At 41.3% G+C, this 23,923-nt stretch overlaps 5 protein-coding genes and 2 pseudogenes across 5 annotated transcripts; 5 read left to right on the forward strand and 2 right to left on the reverse strand.

The window, feature by feature from the left end:
- The first annotated feature begins 3,640 nt into the window (after window positions 1-3,640).
- On the forward strand, window positions 3,641-3,953 carry LOC144960901 (histone H4-like; annotated as a pseudogene).
- A 1,234-nt stretch (window positions 3,954-5,187) lies between these two features.
- On the reverse strand, window positions 5,188-5,399 carry LOC144960898 (histone H2B). The gene has a single exon (XM_078894284.1). It carries the CDS (start codon window positions 5,397-5,399, stop codon window positions 5,196-5,198), a length of 204 nt encoding a protein of 67 aa, XP_078750410.1. The 3' UTR covers window positions 5,188-5,195.
- An 8,919-nt stretch (window positions 5,400-14,318) lies between these two features.
- On the forward strand, window positions 14,319-15,542 carry LOC144960904 (histone H3). Its single transcript, XM_078894290.1, has one exon. The coding sequence runs from the start codon at window positions 14,399-14,401 to the stop codon at window positions 14,807-14,809; it is 411 nt and encodes a 136-aa protein (XP_078750416.1). The 5' UTR covers window positions 14,319-14,398; the 3' UTR covers window positions 14,810-15,542.
- A 957-nt stretch (window positions 15,543-16,499) lies between these two features.
- LOC144960903 (histone H4) lies at window positions 16,500-16,891 on the forward strand. Its single transcript, XM_078894289.1, has one exon. The coding sequence runs from the start codon at window positions 16,508-16,510 to the stop codon at window positions 16,817-16,819; it is 312 nt and encodes a 103-aa protein (XP_078750415.1). The 5' UTR covers window positions 16,500-16,507; the 3' UTR covers window positions 16,820-16,891.
- Window positions 16,892-18,050: 1,159 nt separating this feature from the next.
- LOC144960897 (histone H2B, gonadal pseudogene) lies at window positions 18,051-18,465 on the reverse strand (annotated as a pseudogene).
- A 186-nt stretch (window positions 18,466-18,651) lies between these two features.
- Window positions 18,652-19,149, forward strand: LOC144960902 (histone H2A). Its single transcript, XM_078894288.1, has one exon. It carries the CDS (start codon window positions 18,702-18,704, stop codon window positions 19,083-19,085), a length of 384 nt encoding a protein of 127 aa, XP_078750414.1. The 5' UTR covers window positions 18,652-18,701; the 3' UTR covers window positions 19,086-19,149.
- Window positions 19,150-22,158: 3,009 nt separating this feature from the next.
- LOC144960907 (histone H3) lies at window positions 22,159-22,874 on the forward strand. The gene has a single exon (XM_078894292.1). The coding sequence runs from the start codon at window positions 22,257-22,259 to the stop codon at window positions 22,665-22,667; it is 411 nt and encodes a 136-aa protein (XP_078750418.1). The 5' UTR covers window positions 22,159-22,256; the 3' UTR covers window positions 22,668-22,874.
- The last annotated feature ends 1,049 nt before the right edge of the window (window positions 22,875-23,923 follow it).

Genomic DNA, 23,923 nt, shown 5'->3' on the forward strand with positions numbered 1-23,923 from the left:
AAAAAAACCCCTTAACACAACTAGGATCAGTATATAGACAAAAATAAAAACAAAAGAAAAAAATTGGGGTCATCTTTTTGGGAAAACGACAACAAAATTTAAAAAGACGCCCAACACTCCCCATTTCGGGTAAACACTCCCCCCTTTTTTACAAAAATGCGTGGGACAAAAACAAATCCCCAGACAAAATAAATAAACAATTAAATAAACAGATATACAAAAATAAACACACCAAACAAACGCAAGAACAAACCTAAGCCCATCAGGACTAACAAGATAACATAAGTGGCCTCAAAAAATTTACATAAACAGATATTTCTAGATACAGAAGCATATAACAACAGACGTGTTCAACGCCAACCAACAAACAACACGCCCAACCCTTAGCCGAGCGCTTGTCCAACAAAAAGTACACTTTTTTAAAAAATCTTTAAAACAAAACACGATAAGCCACAATAAACAAAATACAAAAAAACAAACCAACCCATACATACAGAAATAGCATTAGACATAAATCATCCCCAAAACGACAATACAACACAGAAATAAACATACACATCCTACACACTAGACAAGCGTTTTGGACTGCAGGATGGTCAAGTACACAGAAAAACCCACAATACCGAATGTCATTAATATTTTTTAACATAAACAAAAGAAATACAAAAACGATTTAATAAAGAGAGAGAAACAAGAGGAAAACAAAATACCGACCTAATACACAATTCAGATAGATGCCCTTCCCCGGGAACTTTTCAACTCTCTAAACCACACCCACAACCTGACCCTACCCCTCCCCTCCGCCCCCCCCCCAGCTAGCTTTACAAACTTTATTATACCATAATTTTTTACACCTCTATTATCGATCATTTACCAGACTGATCACTTACTATTATATATTCCTTCCCCTAGTATTTAGTTATTCCCTCCTTCCCTTACTTTTGCTGTAGTATTATCCTTTTCTATATTAACTTCCCCTTTCGCCCCCCTCTACCACACTGATATAGCCATAACTTTTTCCCCAACTTCACTGCCAAACAACCTAGTTACAAACAACGAGTGCGTCCATTCATTTCCCCCCCCCCCCCCCCCCCCTCCCTTTCTCTCTCAGCATTGATAATGATACACAACCCGATGAATCGATCATCCTTCTCCTAACCTTCGGCCTCCGAATAATATAACCAGAACCATTCTGTATATAACTAATTCTACCTTTTCCTTTGTTTCTACCCCCCCCCCCCCTCCCCCACACAGTACATCCAATCCTACCCCACATCTAGATAGATAATACAGACAGACCCCTTCCCATCACCCTGATACAAACGGAGACGGAAAAATACCAACATAAACGACAGAAGATCTCGCCAAGGAAAAATGCAGAGTACCACCCTTTTTGTATTTTATTTATCTGATTGCAAAACATAGCTAGAGTAAGGGGAACACAACCCTATTTGGGCTCTAAAAGATCATGTGGCAATAAAACCATCTAATAATTAATGATACTAATACAACATACAAAACAACATCCCCCCCCCCACCTAAAAATTCCCACTTGTACTAAACTCAACAAAATAACAATAACAAACCTCCAAGGAAAGGACGTGACACAAGTGTTTAGTAAATATAATCCCCCCCTTTTTTTTTCTTTTTTTTTTTTGTGTTTTTTTTTTTTCCAAAGCGCCCCGGCGAACTGGGCGCAACGGCCCACGCAGGGACGGCGCGGGGCAATGGTGTGCCTCGCAGCATGCCGGAGGGTCTAGCCCCGCCCAACCCCCTGAAGCGCGGCTGAAACAATTGCGCTGGGGCGTCTAGATTGCCGTGGACCACATTTATGCAATGAATCAGTCGGGCCGACTCGGAAAGAAAATTTTACAATATTTATAATATCAAAACGTACACCTTGTACACCCACAGTCACAACTGCCCCCCCCCCCCCCCCACGATCTAACCTTATCGAAAAATTAACTATATTCATAGAATAATAAAATAACCAATGCTGCATAGGGGAAAAACCACGTGCACAGTAGTTGAAGCAGCGAATGACGCTCGGGTAGAAGCGGAAAGGGTGGCCACCCCTTTGGGCTCCTAAGGGAGCAAGGAATAGGTTACTAACAAATTAATCCAAAGTTTTCCTTTAAAAGCATAACCAACCTTCATCACCAGTTCCAATCTACTCCCACAATTTAGCAATAGCCCAAGAACATCAACCGACCACAACAATTAATAAACCACAAGACGTTTTTACCCGTGTATTCACAATCCCCAAAAACAAAAAGCAATTCAGAAACCTCCCCCCCCCCCATCCAACCTAAAACCTAAACCTAAACTCATTTTCCCCAATAACCCCATATTACAGAAGTTCGAATATTCCGATCACTGATAGGCTGCGCCTTTCAACTCCCACCATCAAAACCCTCAAATCCAACACCCCCCCCCCCCCTACTAAACGTCTGTCAGTCCCAGACAATTTTCTAAACAACATTACAACAGCCCCGAATCATCAATAAACCGATTGGTACAGGATCCTGTCATCCACCAATCGCAAAACATTTTATCTACTAAACCACATCCAACCATGAACACTAATTAATTGTTAATTTAAATCATCTAAAAAAAAAAAAAAAAAAAAATAACAAAATTTATTACAACCCACCAACCCAATATAACCTCTAACTGACCAACTGCCCAATTAACCCCCACCCTCCAGAACGCGTTTTGGCAACATTAATATTTCAACCTTATTTCATTTATAAAAAAAAAAAAAAAAAATTAAAAAAAAAAAAAAAGAAAAAATAAAAAAAAAAAATTAAATTATTATCGTAACGTACGATACAGAACAGTTAATGCCAAAGCCTTCCTACTGCTACTACTACTAAACACATAATAATTTAAACCCAACAAATACAATTTTACTAATTAAGAGGGTCATTAGATAGTATGGGCCCGGGGGCTAAAAAAAAAATTTAAAAAAAAAAGAAAATGCTGGACGTGCAAAGGAGGAAAAGGATTGGGGAAAAGGGGGGCGCCAAACGTCATCGTAAAGTCCTTCGTGACAACATCCAGGTATCACCAAGCCCCCATCCGTCGTCTCGCTCGTAGAGGTGGTGTGAAACGTATTTTCCGGACTCATCTACGAAGAGACCAGAGGCGTACCAAAGTTTTCCTTGAGAACGTGATCAAATGCTGTCACCTACACTAGCAAAGCCAAAAAGAAGACCTCACTGCTATGGACGTTGTCTACGCCTTGAAACGCCAGGGACGTACTCTGTACGGATTCGGTGGATAGATCTCTCCTCATCTAGCCCTGCACCCCATCCACAAAAACAAAACAAAAAACAAACAAACAAATGTAAAACAAAACAAACAAACAAAACAAAACAAACAAATAAAAGCAAAAACAAAACAAAACAAAACAAAAAACGATTAGTAATTAGGAATTCGACGATTAATCAGGTCCAGTGTTTCACGAGTCAACGTGTCATCTGATTGGAGAATTCGACAAATCATAGCACCCTTCCGACCAATAAAAAGAACGCCGTTTCTATAGACCAATCGGGTGTCTCATGTCAACCATGATAGCTCTTAACCCTTTATAACCCTGCGCGCTTTCTTTCGACATTCTACCTAACTGAATATCAAGAAAATGCCCTGGACGTGGAAAAGGAGGAAAAGGATTGGAAAGGGTTGCGCCAAGCGTCATCGTAAAGTCCTTCGTGACAACACCGGGGGTATCACCAAGCCCGCCATCCGTCGTCTCGCTCGTAGAGGTGGTGTGAAACGTATCTCCGGACTCATCTACGAAGAGACCAGAGCGTACTCAAAGTTTTCCTTGAGAACGTGATCAGAGATGCTGTCACCTACACTGAGCATGCCAAGAGGAAGACCGTCACTGCTATGGACGTTGTCTACGCCTTGAAACGCCAGGACGTACTCTGTACGGATTCGGTGGATAGATCTCTCCTCATCTAGCCCTGCACCCCATCCACCCAAACGGCCCTTTTCAGGCACCCTCACAATTTCCCGGTTGACTACCGACTGATTACAAACGCATCACAATCTATCTTTCTTCAATATGACACGTGTTTTGAAGCAATTCTGTACTGAATGGATATTTTGATTTACGGAACAAAGACTTTAATCTGAGCAGTAGGTAAAATCGGGTGATTTCGCCGTTTTTTCACTCCTGGTCTGCCGTGAGAGGCTAATTGCCAATTGGGCAACACAACCACTGACAATAAGTTTACCTGGTCAATTTAATTATATTTTCATGAAGTGTTTACGTAGGTTATGTTGTATTTTATTCACAAGAGTCCTTTTAAAACTGCCACTGTTGTCGGGTAACTTCGCCGCGAGATGTTTACTTAGTTTTTCTCGCTACAAGGCAATATAAGGAACAATTTCCATTTCCATTTAACACATATTTATCGGCACTTGTATCGTGTGCGATGATGTATGTATAGGGGCCTTCGCGGGACACATTACAATGCCGTCACAAGATCATATTCATAATAGCCTGCTGCCCATCCATACCCGAGACGACGGGTTTCTGGTTTTTATACCCACTTAACATATTTATTATTTACTTTTCTTTAACTTAGATTTCAGTGCTAACGCACAGCTTCTATTACACACAAAAAAATCGTCTTTGGAATAATTATTGTATTATTGTGATGATGTGATGTGCGGCGAATTTACCCGAAACTATAGACTTTTGAAAAAAAATGTATTAACATCTTTAGAAATTTTTCTGATGATAATATACACTGATAATGAAAATAAATGGGCGTGGAAACCACATTGTTTTGTGACCAGAGCCTTCACATTCGAATTGCACAATGTTAGTGAAGGGATGCCGTTGCAGTCAAAGATCAAAGAGTCAAGGGTGTTACAGCATGTCTCGCCATACTTTTCATGCATTGCTATTGCCTTGGGATCCCTTGTAAAGCGCTTTGAGCACGCTTAGCGGGTATTTTCGCTATATAAAAGCTTGCTGTAACGTGACACGAAAACTAACTCGTCGTCTCTATCTATTCATTCTAAAACGAAGCCACGCATAAGTCTGTACACAAAGAAATTTCGTAAAGTAGGAAATGAAAAAGTAATACAGGGGGTGATGCGTTGAAAACCGGGTAGTCAAAAGGGAATAAGTGTGGGGCCCTGAAAAGGGCCGGTGTGAAGGGAGGGCATCGAGCAATTTACTTGCTGGTGGTGTATTTGGTGACAGCCTTGGTGCCTTCACTGACAGCGTGCTTGGCAAGTTCACCGGGGAGCAAGAGACGGACAGCGGTCTGGATCTCTCGGGAGGTGATGGTGCTCCTCTTGTTGTAGTGAGCCAGGCGGCTGGCTTCGGCGGAGATGCGCTCGAAGATGTCATTCACAAAAGAGTTCATGATTGACATGACACTTACTATTATATATTCCTTCCCCTAGTATTTAGTTATTCCTCCTTCCCTTACTTTTGCTGTAGTATTATCCTTTTCTATATTAACTTCCCCTTTCGCCCCCTCTACCACACTGATATAGCCATAACTTTTCACCAACTTCACTGCCAAACAACCTAGTTACAAACAACGAGGTGCGTCCATGTCTATTCTTACCCCCCCCCCCCCCTTTCTCTCTCAGCATTGATAATGATACACAACCCGATGAATCGATCATCCTTCTCCTAACTCTTCGGCCTCCGGAATAATATAATCAGAACCATTCTGTATATAACTAATTCTACCTTTTCCTTTGTTTCTACTCCACCCCCCCCCCCCCCCCCCCACACAGTACATCCAATCCTACCCCACATCTAGATAGATAATTTCAGACAGCCCCCTTCCCATCACCCTGATACAAACGGAGACGGAAAAGAATACCAACATAAACGACAGAAGATCTCGCCAAGGAAAAATGCAGAGTACCACCCTTTTTGTATTTTTTTTTATCTGATTGCAAAACTATAGCTAGAGTAGAGAACACAGACCCTATTTTCGGCTCTAAAAGATCATGTGGCAGATAAAACCATCTAATAATTAATGATACTAATACTAACATACAAAACTACTTCCCCCCCCCCCACCTAAAAAATTCCCACTTATACTAAACTCAACAAAATAACAATAACAAACCTCCAAGGAAAGGACGTGACACAAGTGTTTAGTAAGATATAATCCCCCCTTTTTTTTTTCTTTTGTTTGTTTTTTTTTTTTTTTTTTTTTTTTTTTTTTTTTTTTTTTTTTTTTTCCGATGCGGCCCCGGCGAACTCGGCGCAACGGCCCACGGCAGAGACGGTGCGGGGCAATGTGTGTTGCCGCGCAGCATGCCGGAGGGTCTAGCCCCGCCCAACCCGCCTGAAGCGCGGCTGAAACAATTGCGCTGCGGCGTCTAGACTGCCGTGGACCACATGTATGCAGATGAGATCAGTCGGGGCCGACTCGGGAAGAAGAATATTTACAATATTATAATATCAAAACGTACACCTTGTACACCCACAGTCACAACTGCCCCCCCCCCCCCCCCCCCACGATTCTAACCTTATCGAAAAATTAACTATATTCATAGAATAATAAAATAACCAATGCTGCATAGGGAAAGACCACGTGCACAGTAGTTGAAGCAGCGAATGACGCTCGACTAGAGAGCGGGAAAGTGGGTGGCCACCCTTGGACTCCTAAGGGAGCAAGGGAATAGGTTACTAACAAATTAATCAAAAGTTTTCCTTTTAAAAGCATAACCACCTTCATCACCAGTTCCAATCTACTCCACAATTTAGCAATAGCCCAAGAACATCAACCGACCACAACAATTAATAAACCCACAAGACGTTTGACCCGTGTATTCACCATCCCAACAACAGAAGCAATTCAGAAACCTCCCCCCCCCCCCCCATCCAACCTAAAACCTAAACCTAAACTCATTTCCACAATAACCCCATATTACAGAAGTTCGAATATTCCGATCAGCTGATAGGCTGCAGCCTTTCAACTCCCACCAATCAAAACCCTCAGAATCCAACACCCCCCCCCCCTACTAAAACGTCTGTCAGTCCCAGACAATTTATCTAAACAACATTACAAACAGCCCTGAATCATCAATAAACCGATTGGTACAGGATCTCTGTCATCCACCAATCGCAACACATTTTATCTACTATCCACATCCAACCATGAACAGCTATTTAATTGTTAATTTAAATCATCTAAAAAAAAAAAAAAAAAAAATAACAAAATTTATTACAACCCACCAACCCAATATAACCTCTAACTGACCAACTGCCCAATTAACCCCCCACCCTCCATGAACGCGTTAAGCAACATTAATATTTCAACCATTATTTCATTTATAAAAAAAAAAAAAAAAAAAATTTAAAAAAAAAAAAAAAAGAAAAAAAAAAAAAAATTAAATTATTATCGTAACGTACGATACAGAAGCAGTTAATGCCAAAGCCTTCCTACTGCTACTACTACTAAACACATAATAATTAACCTAACAAATACAATTTTTACTAATTAAGAGGGTCATTAGATAGTATGGCCTGGGCCTAAAAAAAAAAAATGTCTGGACGTGTTACAAGAAACGAACATACACGACAAATTCACACAAGAACGAACACTTCTCGAACTCAAACCAGAAGTTAAAAATATATTTTGGACAATCGACAAGAAAAAAAGAAACTGTAGAGGAGTAGCCATAATAAAAATCTCCGACAATTGGACTGTTACCCAACACGACCATGACAACACAGGACGAATAGGGGAAAATAGACGTGACTCAAGACGGCTACAAATTCCAAATTTACAACATCTACGGACCTGCCTCAAGAACAGACGAAAAAAGACAACGTTTTTAGACTTAGAGAAAAGAATGGAAATAAACCCATCAACACCCATCATCCTAGCAGGGGATTTCAATAACACACTACACCCCCGCGACACAACTCACCATAGAACACAACAAACAGTCATAGACAAACAAATACTACAACGAATTTTAGAAAAACACAATCTAACAGATACATACAGAGAAACATTCCCACTCGGGAAAGAAACCACCTTTAAATCATTCGCAAACACAGGATCCAGACTCGACAAAATATACATATCCAAAACAACCCCAATAACAGAAATTAAACACCTAGAGAACACACTAGACTACACTGACCACAAAGCTGTCTACGCCCAGTACGGCACCCAAATTACAAGACCCAAACAAAAAAGTGCCTACTGGAAATTCAACAACAGTCTCCTGCAGGACCATTATTACATACAATACATGACCGACATCATATTAGACTATACGGACAACATACCAAATGACAACATCCGAGAATGGTGGGACACCCTCAAACAGACCATACAAACGCTAACACAAATGATAGGGAGAAAAGTACAAGACAAAACCAACAGAAAGGAAACAAAGTACAAAACAATCATCAACATAGACAGGGCGCGTGACAACAAAACAGAAATACAAACACAACCACATGTTAATAAAGCAATAGAAAAACTAAAAGAAATTGAACAAAGAAAATTCAGAGGCCACAAAGTAAGAAGCACATACAAAACACGCAACGACTACACTGATTTAAACGACACAATAGCACGAATAGAAAACGAACTACACAATAGACGACATATAGACAAAATCAGAACAACAGATGGGCAAATAACAAAAAACGAGACAGAAATCCTTGGGACCTTCTACAATTTTTACAAACAACTATACACAAGTGGCGAAATATCAACAGATATACAAGACCACTACACCGATTATACAAAGAAGTTGACAGACGAACAGAAAGAACAATTAGATACAGAGATCACAATAGAAGACCTACAACACAGCCTAGAGAACATGAACACAAACAAATCCCCAGGCCCCGATGGACTAACAGTAGAATTCTACAAAAGTTTCTTCCCTCTCCTTAAAAAACCCCTCCTAGAACTGACTAAAGAAATACACAAAGAAGGACAATTAACGAACAGCCAAAAGATATCATACATAACCCTCATACCCAAAGAAAGCAACACAACAGACGTCAAACAATACAGACCCATATCCTCCTAAACACCGACTACAAAATTATAGCGAAAACTTTAAGCAACAAAATCAAAATTCACCTACCCCAACTGATAGACAAAGAACAAACATGTAGCATAAAAAACAGAACAATAGAACAACACACAAACTTCATCAGAGACCTTATAGGATACGTAAAACAGACACACACACACGCATACATTTTGTCCATCGATCAAGAGAAAGCTTTCGATAGATTAGAACACAGTTTCTTACACAAAATATTAGAACACAACAACATAGGCCCTTATTACAGAAGATGGATAAAAATACTATACAACAACCCCTCCAGCTGTGTAATAGTCAATCAAAAAGTATCTGATCCCTTCAAAATCGGTCGGTCAGTACGACAGGGTTGCCCTCTCTCGGCCCAACTATACATCTTATGTCTCGAAACCGTTTTGGAAAAAATTAGGAGAAACCCGAAAATTAAAGGCACCAGAATTCCCGGAAAAGCCAACAAAAAACTCATCGCGTATGCCGATGATGCAACCCTAATTCCGAGTGATATACCTAGCATACACAAAATTTTAGAAACTTTCAAAAATTTCGGCCTCGCTAGTGGTGCCAAACTAAATATTAAAAAGACCAAAATCATGAATCTCGGTCCCGAACCCTTAGAAACCGAAAAAGCCCAGATACCCGACATGCAATGGGTTAACCAAATTAAAATCCTCGGAATAACGTACTGTCAAAGACACACAACACCGAAACACATCTGGAGTGGAATTGTACACAATATAGACAAGAAACTACAATCATACACATACATCAAAGCCAATATATTCGATAGAACCAGGATAGTGAACACCTACATTATTCCAAAAATCTTATACTACATCAAAATCTTCAAACCTCCGTTCACCACAATAAAGAAATTAGAAAGACGCATAGACACATTTATACTACAAGACGCAAAACCCATCCCACACGAAATACTCACACTTCCCACAGAATCAGGCGGCACAGGACTAAAATGTATTAAAAGAACCTTAGACACAACTAGGATCAGATATATAGACAAAATAATACAAGAATCGACAGGAAATAAATTCGGGTCATACTACTTAGGACACGACTAACACAATTTAAAAAGATCGACCACACACTCCCCCATTTCGGAGGTAAGACACTCCCTCCTTTTTACAAAGAATGCGTAGGACTAGTAAACAAATACCCAGACACAATAAATAAACAATTAGACAGTAAACAGATATACAGAACAATAAACACACCAAACAAACGCAGAGAACAAGACCTAATGCACGCATCAGGACTAACATTAGATAACATGAGAGTGGCCTCAGAAAACTTACATAAACATGATACTTCTAGATACAGTAAGCATATAACATACAGACTGATGTTCAACGCCTTACCAACAAACAACACGCCCAGATGCGCCTTATGCCAAGCGCTTTGTCCAACACAAAATGTACACATTTTTACAAACTGCATTAAAACAAAAACACTGATTAGAGCCACAATAAACACAATACAAAAAACAATACGACAACCCATACATACAGAAATAGCATTTAGACATAATATCATCCCCAAAACTGACAATACAACACATGAAATAAACATACACATCCTAGCAGCAGCTAGACAAGCGATTTGGACTGCATGGATGGGTCAAGTACACAGACAAAACACCACTAATACCGACATGTCATTAATATTTCTTAACATAATACAAAAGAAATACAAAAACGATTTAGATAAAGAGAGAGAAACAAGATGGAACAAATATACCGACCTAATAGCACAATTCAGATAGATGACCTTCCACCGAGACATTTCAACTCTCTGCACCACACCCACAACCTGACCCTACCCCTCCCCTCCGCCCCCCCCCCCTAGCTAGCTTTACAAACTTTATTTATACATATATTATTTACACCTCTATTATCGATCATTTACCAGACTGATCACTTACTATTATATATTCCTTCCCCTAGTATTTAGTTATTCCTCCTTCCCTTACTTTTGCTGTAGTATTATCCTTTTCTATATTAACTTCCCCTTTCGCCCCCTCTACCACACTGATATAGCCATAACTTTTTCACCAACTTCACTGCCAAACAACCTAGTTACAAACAACGAGGTGCGTCCATGTCTATTCTTACCCCCCCCCCCTCCCTTTCTCTCTCAGCATTGATAATGATACACAACCCGATGAATCGATCATCCTTCTCCTAACTCTTCGGCCTCCGGAATAATATAATCAGAACCATTCTGTATATAACTAATTCTACCTTTTCCTTTGTTTCTACCCCACCCCCCCCCCTCCCCCACACAGTACATCCAATCCTACCCCACATCTAGATAGATAATACAGACAGACCCCTTCCCATCACCCTGATACAAACGGAGACGGAAAAGAATACCAACATAAACGACAGAAGATCTCGCCAAGGAAAAATGCAGAGTACCACCCTTTTTGTATTTTTATTTATCTGATTGCAAAACTATAGCTAGAGTAGAGAACACAGACCCTATTTCGGCTCTAAAAGATCATGTGGCAGATAAAACCATCTAATAATTAATGATACTAATACTAACATACAAAACAACATCCCCCCCCCCCCACCTAAAAATTCCCACTTGTACTAAACTCAACAAAATAACAATAACAAACCTCCAAGGAAAGGACGTGACACAAGTGTTTAGTAAGATATAATCCCCCCTTTTTTTTTCTTTTTTTTTTGTTTGTGTTTTTTTTTTTTTCCGATGCGGCCCCGGCGAACTCGGCGCAACGGCCCACGGCAGGGACGGCGCGGGGCAATGTGTGTGCCGCGCAGCATGCCGGAGGGGTCTAGCCCCGCCCAACCCGCCTGAAGCGCGGCTGAAACAATTGCGCTGCGGCGTCTAGACTGCCGTGGACCACATGTATGCAGATGAGATCATCGGGGCCGACTCGGAAAGAAGAATATTTACAATATTTAAATATCAAAACGTACACCTTGTACACCCACAGTCACAACTGCCCCCCCCCCCCCCACGATTCTAACCTTATCGAAAAATTAACTATATTCATAGAATAATAAAATAACCAATGCTGCATAGGGAAAGACCACGTGCACAGTAGTTGAAGCAGCGAATGACGCTCGGCTAGAGAGCGGGAAAGTGGGTGGCCACCCTTGGACTCCTAAGGGAGCAAGGAATAGGTTACTAAACAAATTAATCAAAAGTTTCCTTTTAAAGCATAACCACCTTCATCACCAGTTCCAATCTACTCCCCAATTTAGCAATAGCCCAAGTACATCAACCGACCACAACAATTAATAAACCCACAAGACGTTTGACCCGTGTATTCACCATCCCAACAACAGAAGCAATTCAGAAACCTCCCCCCCCCCCCCATCCAACCTAAAACCTAAACCTAAACTCATTCCACAATAACCCCATATTACAGAAGTTCGAATATTCCGATCACTGATAGGCTGCAGCCTTTCAACTCCCACCAATCAAAACCCTCAGAATCCAAACACCCCCCCCCCCTACTAAACGTCTGTCAGTCCCAGACAATTTATCTAAACAACATTATCAAACAGCCCTGAATCATCAATAAACCGATTGGTACAGGATCTCTGTCATCCACCAATCGCAACACATTTTATCTACTATCCACATCCAACCATGAACAGCTAATTAATTGTTAATTTAAATCATCTAAAAAAAAAAAAAAAAAAAAAATAACAAAATTTATTACAACCCACCAACCCAATATAACCTCTAACTGACCAACTGCCCAATTAACCCCCCACCCTCCATGAACGCGTTAGGCAACATTAATATTTCAACCATTATTTCATTTATAAAAAAAAAAAAAAAAAAAAAAAATTAAAAAAAAAAAAAAAAAAGAAAAAATAAAAAAAAAAAATTAAATTATTATCGTAACGTACGATACAGAAGCAGTTAATGCAAAGCCTTCCTACTGCTACTACTACTAACACATAATAATTAACCTAACAAATACAATTTTTACTAATTAAGAGGGTCATTAGATAGTATGGCCTGGGTCTAAAAAAAAAATTTAAAAAAAAAAGAAAATGTCTGGACGTGGCAAAGGAGGAAAAGGATTGGGAAAGGGTGGCGCCAAACGTCATCGTAAAGGAGCTGACAAATAGATTGGACTAAAAAGACCTTTTTTTTTTTTTTTTCGATTGAGAGCGCGGACTGCGGAAATAAAAAGTCCGCAGTGGAAGAATACTTTCGCGTTTTTCCTTTTTTTTTTTGCTTCAGAGCGCGGACTGCAGAAATAAAAAGTCAGCAGTGGAGAATACTTTCGCATTTTTTCTTTCTTTTTTTTTTCGATTCAGAGCGCGGACTGCAGAAATAAAAAGTCCGCATGAGAGAATACTTTCGCATTTTTTCTTCTTTTTTTTTTCGATTCAGAGCGCGGACTGCAGAAATAAAAAGTCCGCATGGGAGAATACTTTCGCATTTTTCCTTTTTTTTTTTGTCGATTCAGAGCGCGGACTGCAGAAATAAAAAGTCCGCAGTGGGAGAATACTTTCGCATTTTTCCTTTTTTTTTTTCGCTTCAGAGCGCGGACTGCAGAAATAAAAAGTCCGCAGTGGAGAATACTTTCGCATTTTTCCTTTTTTTTTTCGATTGAGAGCGCGGACTGCAGAAATAAAAAGTCCGCAGTGGGAGAATACTTTCGCATTTTTCCTTTTTTTTTTGTCGCTTCAGAGCGCGGACTGCAGAAATAAAAAGTCCGCAGTGGGAGAATACTTTCGCATTTTCCTTTTTTTTTTTCGCTTCAGAGCGCGGACTGCAGAAATAAAAGTCCGCAGTGGGAGAATACTTTCGCATATTTTCTAATTCTTTTCCAATTCGAGCTGAAGCTTTGCAAACCCAATAAACAGCACTACTGCTTTGCGCTCAGACAAACCAAAGAATAGATACACATGCGAGTAAACAAATAAATCAATCAATAATTGAATGAATGAATGAATGAATGAATGAATGAATGAATGAATGAATGAATGAATGAATGAATTTGAATTGCTATACCTAATCTCACGACCACCAGCTCATTCTGATAAATCTGAATCTTTTCATTCAAATATTTGTTTATTTATTTATTTATTTATTTATTTATTTATTTATTTTCAAATTTATTACCAAATAACCAAGGGATTACGTCCTAAAGTAAATGCTAACAACTTGCGTTTCCAAAGTGATCGGGTAACAAAATAAACCGTAAGCCGATTGGCCCGGCTCTCGGTAATTGACCAATCAGAACGCTGAGATAACAGGTATATAAGACGAACGGGCCCTCTATTACGAATCAGTCACTTTCGAGTAACGAAAATCTAAAATGGCACGTACCAAACAAACCGCACGTAAATCCACCGGAGGAAAGGCTCCTCGTAAGCAGCTGGCCACCAAGGCTGCCAGGAAGTCTGCCCCAGCCACCGGCGGTGTCAAGAAACCCCACAGATACAGGCCTGGAACTGTTGCCTTGAGAGAGATCAGACGTTACCAGAAGAGCACTGAGCTCCTCATCCGCAAACTCCCCTTCCAGCGTTTGGTGAGAGAAATTGCCCAGGACTTCAAGACTGACCTGCGCTTCCAGAGCTCTGCCGTTATGGCCCTGCAGGAAGCCAGTGAAGCTTACTTGGTTGGTCTGTTTGAGGATACCAATCTGTGTGCCATCCACGCCAAGCGAGTCACCATCATGCCCAAGGACATCCAGCTCGCTCGCAGAATCCGTGGAGAGAGGGCTTAAATCTCTTTTCCCCTTCCTCCTTCCCCAAACCGGTCCTTTTCAGGACCACTACACATTATCTCGATTGACTGACTCTCTGTTTACGCACTCCCTCATCCCCTACCCTCTTCAGATGTACTTTAATTTTTAAATGTGATAATCACGAGTTACGACTGGAAACTTTTCCACATGGTCACGCAACTTGAGAATTCCTTTTAGCATTTGTGTAGTGCTCAAAGCGCTTACAAGAGGACCCTTTGCTTGTGAAGCTAGTGCTCTACCAACTGATCCCCGATATATGCACACGTTTTGTTTATAATCTATCAAATGGGATGACCAAGGCTTTCTAGAGTTTTTTTTTTAATGAACTCTGGGCCTATACTCTAAATCGAGCAACTTAATTTGTTCAGCTCATCAGCATTACCTTGAAACACTCATTGACATGCCGGTAATTTAATATGAGATAAACTGTGTTTCCATTGCCATCGATTTACACACTGGTTGTAAAAATATTGGATGGGAAAGTAGAAGACGTGTACAGTTATAGAGACATAGGATATAGCAAAAAGGCAAACAATTATATATTTTAAAAATTCCGTCACCCAGAAATAGCATGCAGTAATGCGATGCTTGCAGAAATCCGGCGAGCAGGGAAGCGATGACTTTTTAACTTAATGAACGTGATGAGGAGAGTCAGAGAGGTGGGAGAAACATGAGCAGAAGAAGAAAGAAATAAAGAAGACATCAGAATGGTTCATACAAGGGTGAGTGGGAAACAAAGAAGAAAGAGAGAGAGAGAGAGAGAGAGAGAGAGAGAGAGAGAGAGAAAGACAGAGAGAAAGAGAGAGAGTGAGAGAGAGAGAAAGACAGAGAGAAAGATAGAGATGAGAGAGAGAGAGAGAGAAGAAGGAGAGACAGAGAGAGAGCTCACCATCGTGGTAAATTGAGCTTTATATAACGCAATATCCACTAAATGTGCTCAATGCGCTTTACAAGGGTCCCTGGTCAACAGCAACATTTAACATGTAGGACGGGACATGACGCCTGTTAGGCGATATTACAATTTTTCGGACAAAGACAACGCTATTAACGGCCAGGTACTCATTTTACACCTGAGTACGGTGAGAGAATGTGAGTAAAGAGCCTTTTCCAAGGATTCAACTATGCGCCGAGAGCGAGGCTCGAACCCAGGACCTTCCGATCTGAAAGCGAGTGTCATACCACTAGACCACATAGCCCCTGCCTTTGCGTGGCAACAAGTTTCTGGAAAAATCTTGAGAGAATCTGGGATTTAACTTTTCATTTTATTTTTATTCTTTTATCTCAGTATCTTTTAAAACAAGAATAGTTTGTTTGTTTGTTTGTTTTTAAATCGAAAACAAACAACAACAAAAACAAAACAAAAAACAAACAAACAAATGTAAAACAAAACAAACAAACAAAACAAAACAAACAAATAAAAGCAAAAACAAAACAAAACAAAACAAAAAACGATTAGTAATTAGGAATTCGACGATTAGATCAGGTCCAGTGTTTCACGAGTCAACGTGTCATCTGATTGGAGAATTCGACAAATCATAGCACCCTTCCGACCAATAAAAAGAACGCCGTTCTATAGACCAATCAGGTGTCTCAGTGTCAACCATGATAGCTCTTAACCCTTTATAACCCGTGCGCGCTTGTCTTTCGAGCATTTCTACCTAACTGAATATCAAGAAAATGTCTGGACGTGGCAAAGGAGGAAAAGGATTGGGAAAGGGTGGCGCCAAGCGTCATCGTAAAGTCCTTCGTGACAACATCCAGGGTATCACCAAGCCCGCCATCCGTCGTCTCGCTCGTAGAGGTGGTGTGAAACGTATCTCCGGACTCATCTACGAAGAGACCAGAGGCGTACTCAAAGTTTTCCTTGAGAACGTGATCAGAGATGCTGTCACCTACACTGAGCATGCCAAGAGGAAGACCGTCACTGCTATGGACGTTGTCTACGCCTTGAAACGCCAGGGACGTACTCTGTACGGATTCGGTGGATAGATCTCTCCTCATCTAGCCCTGCACCCCATCCACCCAAACGGCCCTTTTCAGGGCCACCCTCACAATTTCCCGGTTGACTACCGACTGATTACAAACGCATCACAATCTTATCTTTCTTCAATATGACACGTGTTTTGAAGCAATTCTGTACTGAATGGATATTTTGATTTACGGAACAAATACTTTAATCTGAGCAGTAGGGTAAAATTCGGTGATTTCGCCGTTTTTTCACTCCTGGTCTGCCGTGAGAGGCTAATTTGCCAATTGGGCAACACAACCACTGACAATAAGTTTACCTGGTCAATTTAATTATATTTTCATGAAGTGTTTACGTAGGGCTATGTTGTATTTTATTCACAAGAGTCCTTTTAAAACTGCCACTGTTGTCGGGTAACTTCGCCGCGAGATGTTGTACTTAGTTTTTCTCGCTACAAGGCAATATAAGGAACAATTTCCATTTCCATTTAACACATATTTATCGGCACTTGTATCGAGTGCGATGATGTATGTATAGGGCCTTCGCGGGGACACATTACAATGCCGGTCACAAGATCATAATCATAATAGCCTGCTGCCCATCCATACCCGAGACGACTGGTTTCTGGTTTTTATACCCACTTAACATATTTATTATTTACTTTTCTTTAACTTAGATTTCAGTGCTAACGCACAGCTTCTATTACACACAAAAAAATCGTCTTTGGAATAATTATTGTATGATTGTGATGATAGTGATGTGCGGCGAATTTACCCGAAACTATAGACTTTTGAAAAAAAAAATGTATTAACATCTTTAGAAATATTTTTCTGATGATAATATACACTGATAATGAAAATAAAATGGACGTGGAAACCACATTGATTTTGTGACCAGAGCCTTCACATTCGAATTGCACAATGTTAGTGAAGGGATGCCGTTGCAGTCAAAGATCAAAGAGTCAAGGGTGTTACAGCATGTCTCGCCATACTTTTCATGCATTGCTATTGCCTTGGGATCCCTTGTAAAGCGCTTTGAGCACGCTTAGCGGGTATTGCGCTATATAAAAGCTTGCTGTAACGTGACACGAAAACTAACTCGTCGTCTCTACCTATTCATTCTAAAACGAAGCCACGCATAAGTCTGTACACAAAGAATTTCGTAAAGTAGGAAATGAAAAAAGCAATACAGGGGGTGATGCGTTGAAAACCGGGTAGTCAAACGGGAATAAGTGTGGGGCCCTGAAAAGGGCCGGTGTGAAGGGGAGGGGCATCGAGCAATTTACTTGCTGGTGGTGTATTTGGTGACAGCCTTGGTGCCTTCACTGACAGCGTGCTTGGCAAGTTCACCGGGGAGCAAGAGACGGACAGCGGTCTGGATCTCTCGGGAGGTGATGGTGCTCCTCTTGTTGTAGTGAGCCAGGCGGCTGGCTTCGGCGGAGATGCGCTCGAAGATGTCATTCACAAAAGAGTTCATGATTGACATGGCCTTAGAAGAGATACCAGTGTCGGGTGGACCTGTTTCAACACCTTGTAGATGTAGATGCTGTAACTTTCCTTCCTCCTGCGCTTCCTCTTCTTGTCGCCGGTGCGAACGGCCTTTGCCTTGCCGGCTTTTTTGGCGCCTTTGGCAGAAACTCCTCCTTTGGGTGGCATTTTTTCCGATTTGATTTTCTAGTGAAACTAGTAGAAGAATGAACGGCGCGAAAACCATTTATATGAAAAATACCGGATGAAAAGCGAAGGACGAGCCAATCGGAGAGAAGTATGCATTTTCTCAACGGTTGATTGGTCGAGCGGTTTGGCAAATTCATCTCTGCCCGATTTCGTATAAATAGTCATTCGGCGCGTTTCACGAGTCACTGTATTTTTTTAAAGTACACCCAACCACTTACAATAAACAATCATGTCTGGCCGTGGCAAAGGTGGAAAAGTTAAGGGCAAGTCCAAGTCCCGCTCTTCTCGCGCTGGACTCCAGTTCCCAGTTGGCAGAATTCACAGACTCTTGAGGAAAGGCAACTACGCCGAGCGCGTTGGTGCTGGTGCCCCAGTCTACTTGGCAGCTGTTCTTGAGTACCTCGCTGCTGAAGTTCTCGAGTTGGCAGGCAATGCTGCCCGTGACAACAAGAAGACCAGGATCATCCCCCGTCATCTCCAGCTCGCCATCCGCAATGACGAGGAGTTGAACAAGCTTCTGTCCGGAGTCACCATTGCTCAGGGTGGTGTTCTGCCAAACATCCAAGCCGTCCTCTTGCCCAAGAAGACCGGCAAAGCACCAGGAAAGAACTAAGCTCACCTCCAGCAGCCAGTCTTTCTGCTCCCAACACAACTGTCCTTTTCAGGACAACCACCACTCTTCCCCATTGGCTCCCAACGTAACATCGCATTTGCACTTTCTGGCACTCTCGAGTGCTTTTAGTTTTATGATTGTGTATGTGGCATGCTTTTCCTTCCAGATACCTACCAGGTTTTTTAGAATGGCTATTAACACTGCTCTGTATATTCCAATTCTAACTGTAAGTACCGGTTAGACCGTTTGAAGTTAGGGAGATAGGACGGCTTATGAGTACGTTGACATACATTACGGTTGACTGAAGTGTCTTAATTTCTAGACGAAATAATACCTCAATTGAAGTCTCGGTTATACTATGCTACCCTTTATCTTTCCGCATTGGCACTGTCCTTGTCAACACAGGTGTGGTGTTCTGAACTTCTGAATCGCCTGCGAGTGACCAAATTTTTTGTTGGCTTTTTTTTTCTTCTTTTTGTAGCCTAGAATATCGGTTTAAGGCGACGGTTGTGTTGAATCGTGTCGGGTACTCTCACCTTATGCTGAGCATCTATCACAGAGATGGGCCGCCCACAACTAAATTGGCATTGAAGGCTAGTTTCTGTTGGAATGGGACACCAACTTGTCTGCAGGGGAGTGTCATACCACTTAGACCACGAGTACAGATTTTGTGTGCGTACAGTCGCGTCTCTCCAATCCGAACACCTCCGTTCCGAGCATTTTGTCCGGATTACAGAGACATCCGGATTGTGGAATCAGTCCCTAAAGAGTACAAATAGAGAGAAAAAAAAATCCGTGCCTGCCAACTGGTCCGGATAATGGAGACATCCGGATTGTGGAGTTCCGGATTAGAGAGACGCGACTGTGGGTGTGTATATGAATATTCCATCTTAACATCGGATGCATGCCTACACTCAATTTCAAATTTCAGGAACATGTTATGGATACATTGGCAATAGTAAGGTCTTAGCAGACGACAAAACGTCTGACGCAAAGAGAGTATTAGGGTTTATGGTTGCAATGGCACTAGAGGTAACACAATGATGATGATGAGGTGGTGGTGATGGTGGTGGTGGTGGTGGTGGCTGTAGTAGTGATGGTCGTGGTAGCAGTTGTGGTAAGGATGGTGATGTAATGGTAGTGGTTGTAGTCCTAGGGATTATGAGGTGGCGGCAGTGGTTGTAGTAATGGTGGTAGGGATGATGATGATGATGATGATGATGATGATGATGATGATGATGATGATGATGATGATGATGATGATGATGATGATGATGATGATGATGATGATGATGATGGTGGTGGTGGTGGTGGTGGTGGTTGTGTCTTGGTTGTAGTAACGGTGGTAGGGATGATGCTCTGACGGCAGTTGTAGTAGTGGGCTAGTCGTCGTAGGTATGCCTGGCCTTATCTTGTGGTTTCTTAAATGGAGAACATCAAGCTATCCAAAAAGGGGAGGCCTTCCAAAAGCTCCTCGTGCTAAGGGAAACAACCCAGATATTCCCTCAACTAACCCTAAGAGAAAAAAAACAAAAAAAAATAGTACCTTCAACTAACCCTAATAGCAAATACAAACACCCCAGCACCTTTACTAAGACTTATGACTAACCCTAAGAGAAAAAAAAAAAAAAAAAAACACCTAGTACCTTCAACTAACCCTAATAGCAAATACAAACACCCCAGCAACTTTACTAAGACTCATGACTAACCCTAATGGCGGATGAAAATCAAAGCAATGGTCGGATTTAGGAAAGTACACTCGCCAATACAGGTTGGCAAACGCCGCTCAATTACCCACAAATTGAATAAATAAAGGCATGACAAAAGATCCAACCCACCCATAAAAAGCAAAAGCAACTATTCCATTATTCCATTCCCCATTCCCAACATCCAACATCGTCACCTTTCCGTTTCAGTTCAACTACCTATCCCCCGGCCAGGGCAGCCCAAAAATGCTGGGTTGCACGGAAGGAGCTGACAAATAGATTGGACTAAAAAGACCTTTTTTTTTTTTTTTTTCGATTGAGAGCGCGGACTGCGGAAATAAAAAGTCCGCAGTGGAAGAATACTTTCGCGTTTTTCCTTTTTTTTTTTTTGCTTCAGAGCGCGGACTGCAGAAATAAAAAGTCAGCAGTGGGAGAATACTTTCGCATTTTTTCTTCTTTTTTTTTTTCGATTCAGAGCGCGGACTGCAGAAATAAAAAGTCCGCAGTGAGAGAATACTTTCGCATTTTTTCTCTTTTTTTTTTTTCGATTCAGGGCGCGGACTGCAGAAATAAAAAGTCCGCAGTGGGAGAATACTTTCGCATTTTTCCTTTTTTTTTTGTCGATTGAGAGCGCGGACTGCAGAAATAAAAAGTCCGCAGTGGGAGAATACTTTCGCATTTTTCCTTTTTTTTTTTCGCTTCAGAGCGCGGACTGCAGAAATAAAAAGTCCGCAGTGGGAGAATACTTTCGCATTTTTCCTTTTTTTTTTTTCGATTGAGAGCGCGGACTGCAGAAATAAAAAGTCCGCAGTGGGAGAATACTTTCGCATTTTTCCTTTTTTTTTGTCGATTCAGAGCGCGGACTGCAGAAATAAAAAGTCCGCAGTGGGAGAATACTTTCGCATTTTTCCTTTTTTTTTTTCGCTTCAGAGCGCGGACTGCAGAAATAAAAAGTCCGCAGTGGGAGAATACTTTCGCATATTTTCTAATTCTTTTCCAATTCGAGCTGAAGCTTTGCAAACCCAATAAACAGCACTACTGCTTTGCGCTCAGACAAACCAAAGAATAGATACACATGCGAGTAAACAAATAAATCAATCAATAATGATGAATGAATGAATGTAATGAATGAATGAATGAATTTGAATTGCTATACCTAATCTCACGACCACCAGCTCATTCTGATAAATCTGAATCTTTTCATTCAAATATTTGTTTATTTATTATTATTTATTTATTTTTATTTATTATTATTTCAAATTTATTACCAAATAACCAAGGGATTACCTCCTAAAGTAAATGCTAACAACTTGCTTTCCAAAGTGATCGGGTAACAAAATAAACCGGTAAGCCGATTGGCCCGGGCTCTCGGTAATTGACCAATCAGAACGCTGAGATAACAGGTATATAAGACGAACGGGCCCTCTATTACGAATCAGTCACTTTCGAGTAACGAAAATCTAAAATGGCACGTACCAAACAAACCGCACGTAAATCCACCGGAGGAAAGGCTCCTCGTAAGCAGCTGGCCACCAAGGCTGCCAGGAAGTCTGCCCCAGCCACCGGCGGTGTCAAGAAACCCCACAGATACAGGCCTGGAACTGTTGCCTTGAGAGAGATCAGACGTTACCAGAAGAGCACTGAGCTCCTCATCCGCAAACTCCCCTTCCAGCGTTTGGTGAGAGAAATTGCCCAGGACTTCAAGACTGACCTGCGCTTCCAGAGCTCTGCCGTTATGGCCCTGCAGGAAGCCAGTGAAGCTTACTTGGTTGGTCTGTTTGAGGATACCAATCTGTGTGCCATCCACGCCAAGCGAGTCACCATCATGCCCAAGGACATCCAGCTCGCTCGCAGAATCCGTGGAGAGAGGGCTTAAATCTCTTTTCCCCTTCCTCCTTCCCCAAACCGGTCCTTTTCAGGACCACTACACATTATCTCGATTGACTGACTCTCTGTTTACGCACTCCCTCATCCCCTACCCTCTTCAGATGTACTTTAATTTTTAAATGTGATAATCACGAGTTACGACTGGAAACTTTTCCACATGGTCACGCAACTTGAGAATTCCTTTTAGCATTTGTGTAGTGCTCAAAGCGCTTACAAGAGGACCCTTTGCTTGTGAAGCTAGTGCTCTACCAACTGATCCCCGATATATGCACACGTTTTGTTTATAATCTATCAAATGGGATGACCAAGGCTTTCTAGAGTTTTTTTTTTTTAATGAACTCTGGGCCTATACTCTAAATCGAGCAACTTAATTTGTTCAGCTCATCAGCATTACCTTGAAACACTCATTGACATGCCGGTAATTTAATATGAGATAAACTGTGTTTCCATTGCCATCGATTTACACACTGGTTGTAAAAATATTGGATGGGAAAGTAGAAGACGTGTACAGTTATAGAGACATAGGATATAGCAAAAAGGCAAACAATTATATATTTTAAAAATTCCGTCACCCAGAAATAGCATGCAGTAATGCGATGCTTGCAGAAATCCGGCGAGCAGGGAAGCGATGACTTTTTAACTTAATGAACGTGATGAGGAGAGTCAGAGAGGTGGGAGAAACATGAGCAGAAGAAGAAAGAAATAAAGAAGACATCAGAATGGTTCATACAAGGGTGAGTGGGAAACAAAGAAGAAAGAGAGAGAGAGAGAGAGAGAGAGAGAGAGAGAGAGAGAGAGAAAGACAGAGAGAAAGAGAGAGAGTGAGAGAGAGAGAGAGAGAAAGACAGAGAGAAAGATAGAGAGTGAGAGAGAGAGAGAGAGAGAAGGAGAGACAGAGAGAGAGCTCACCATCGTGGTAAATTGAGCTTTATATAACGCAATATCCACTAAATGTGCTCAATGCGCTTTACAAGGGGTCCCTGGTCAACAGCAACATTTAACATGTAGGACGGGACATGACGCCTGTTAGGCGATATTACAATTTTTCGGACAAAGACAACGCTATTAACGGCCAGGTACTCATTTTACACCTGAGTACGGTGAGAGAATGTGAGTAAAGAGCCTTTTCCAAGGATTCAACTATGCGCCGAGAGCGAGGCTCGAACCCAGGACCTTCCGATCTGAAAGCGAGTGTCATACCACTAGACCACATAGCCCCTGCCTTTGCGTGGCAACAAGTTTCTG

Source organism: Berghia stephanieae, unplaced genomic scaffold, assembly GCF_034508935.2.
Source record: "Berghia stephanieae isolate SIO BIC M18660-M18661 unplaced genomic scaffold, UCSD_Bste_1.3 scaffold102, whole genome shotgun sequence".
Lineage (NCBI taxonomy): Eukaryota > Metazoa > Mollusca > Gastropoda > Nudibranchia > Aeolidiidae > Berghia > Berghia stephanieae.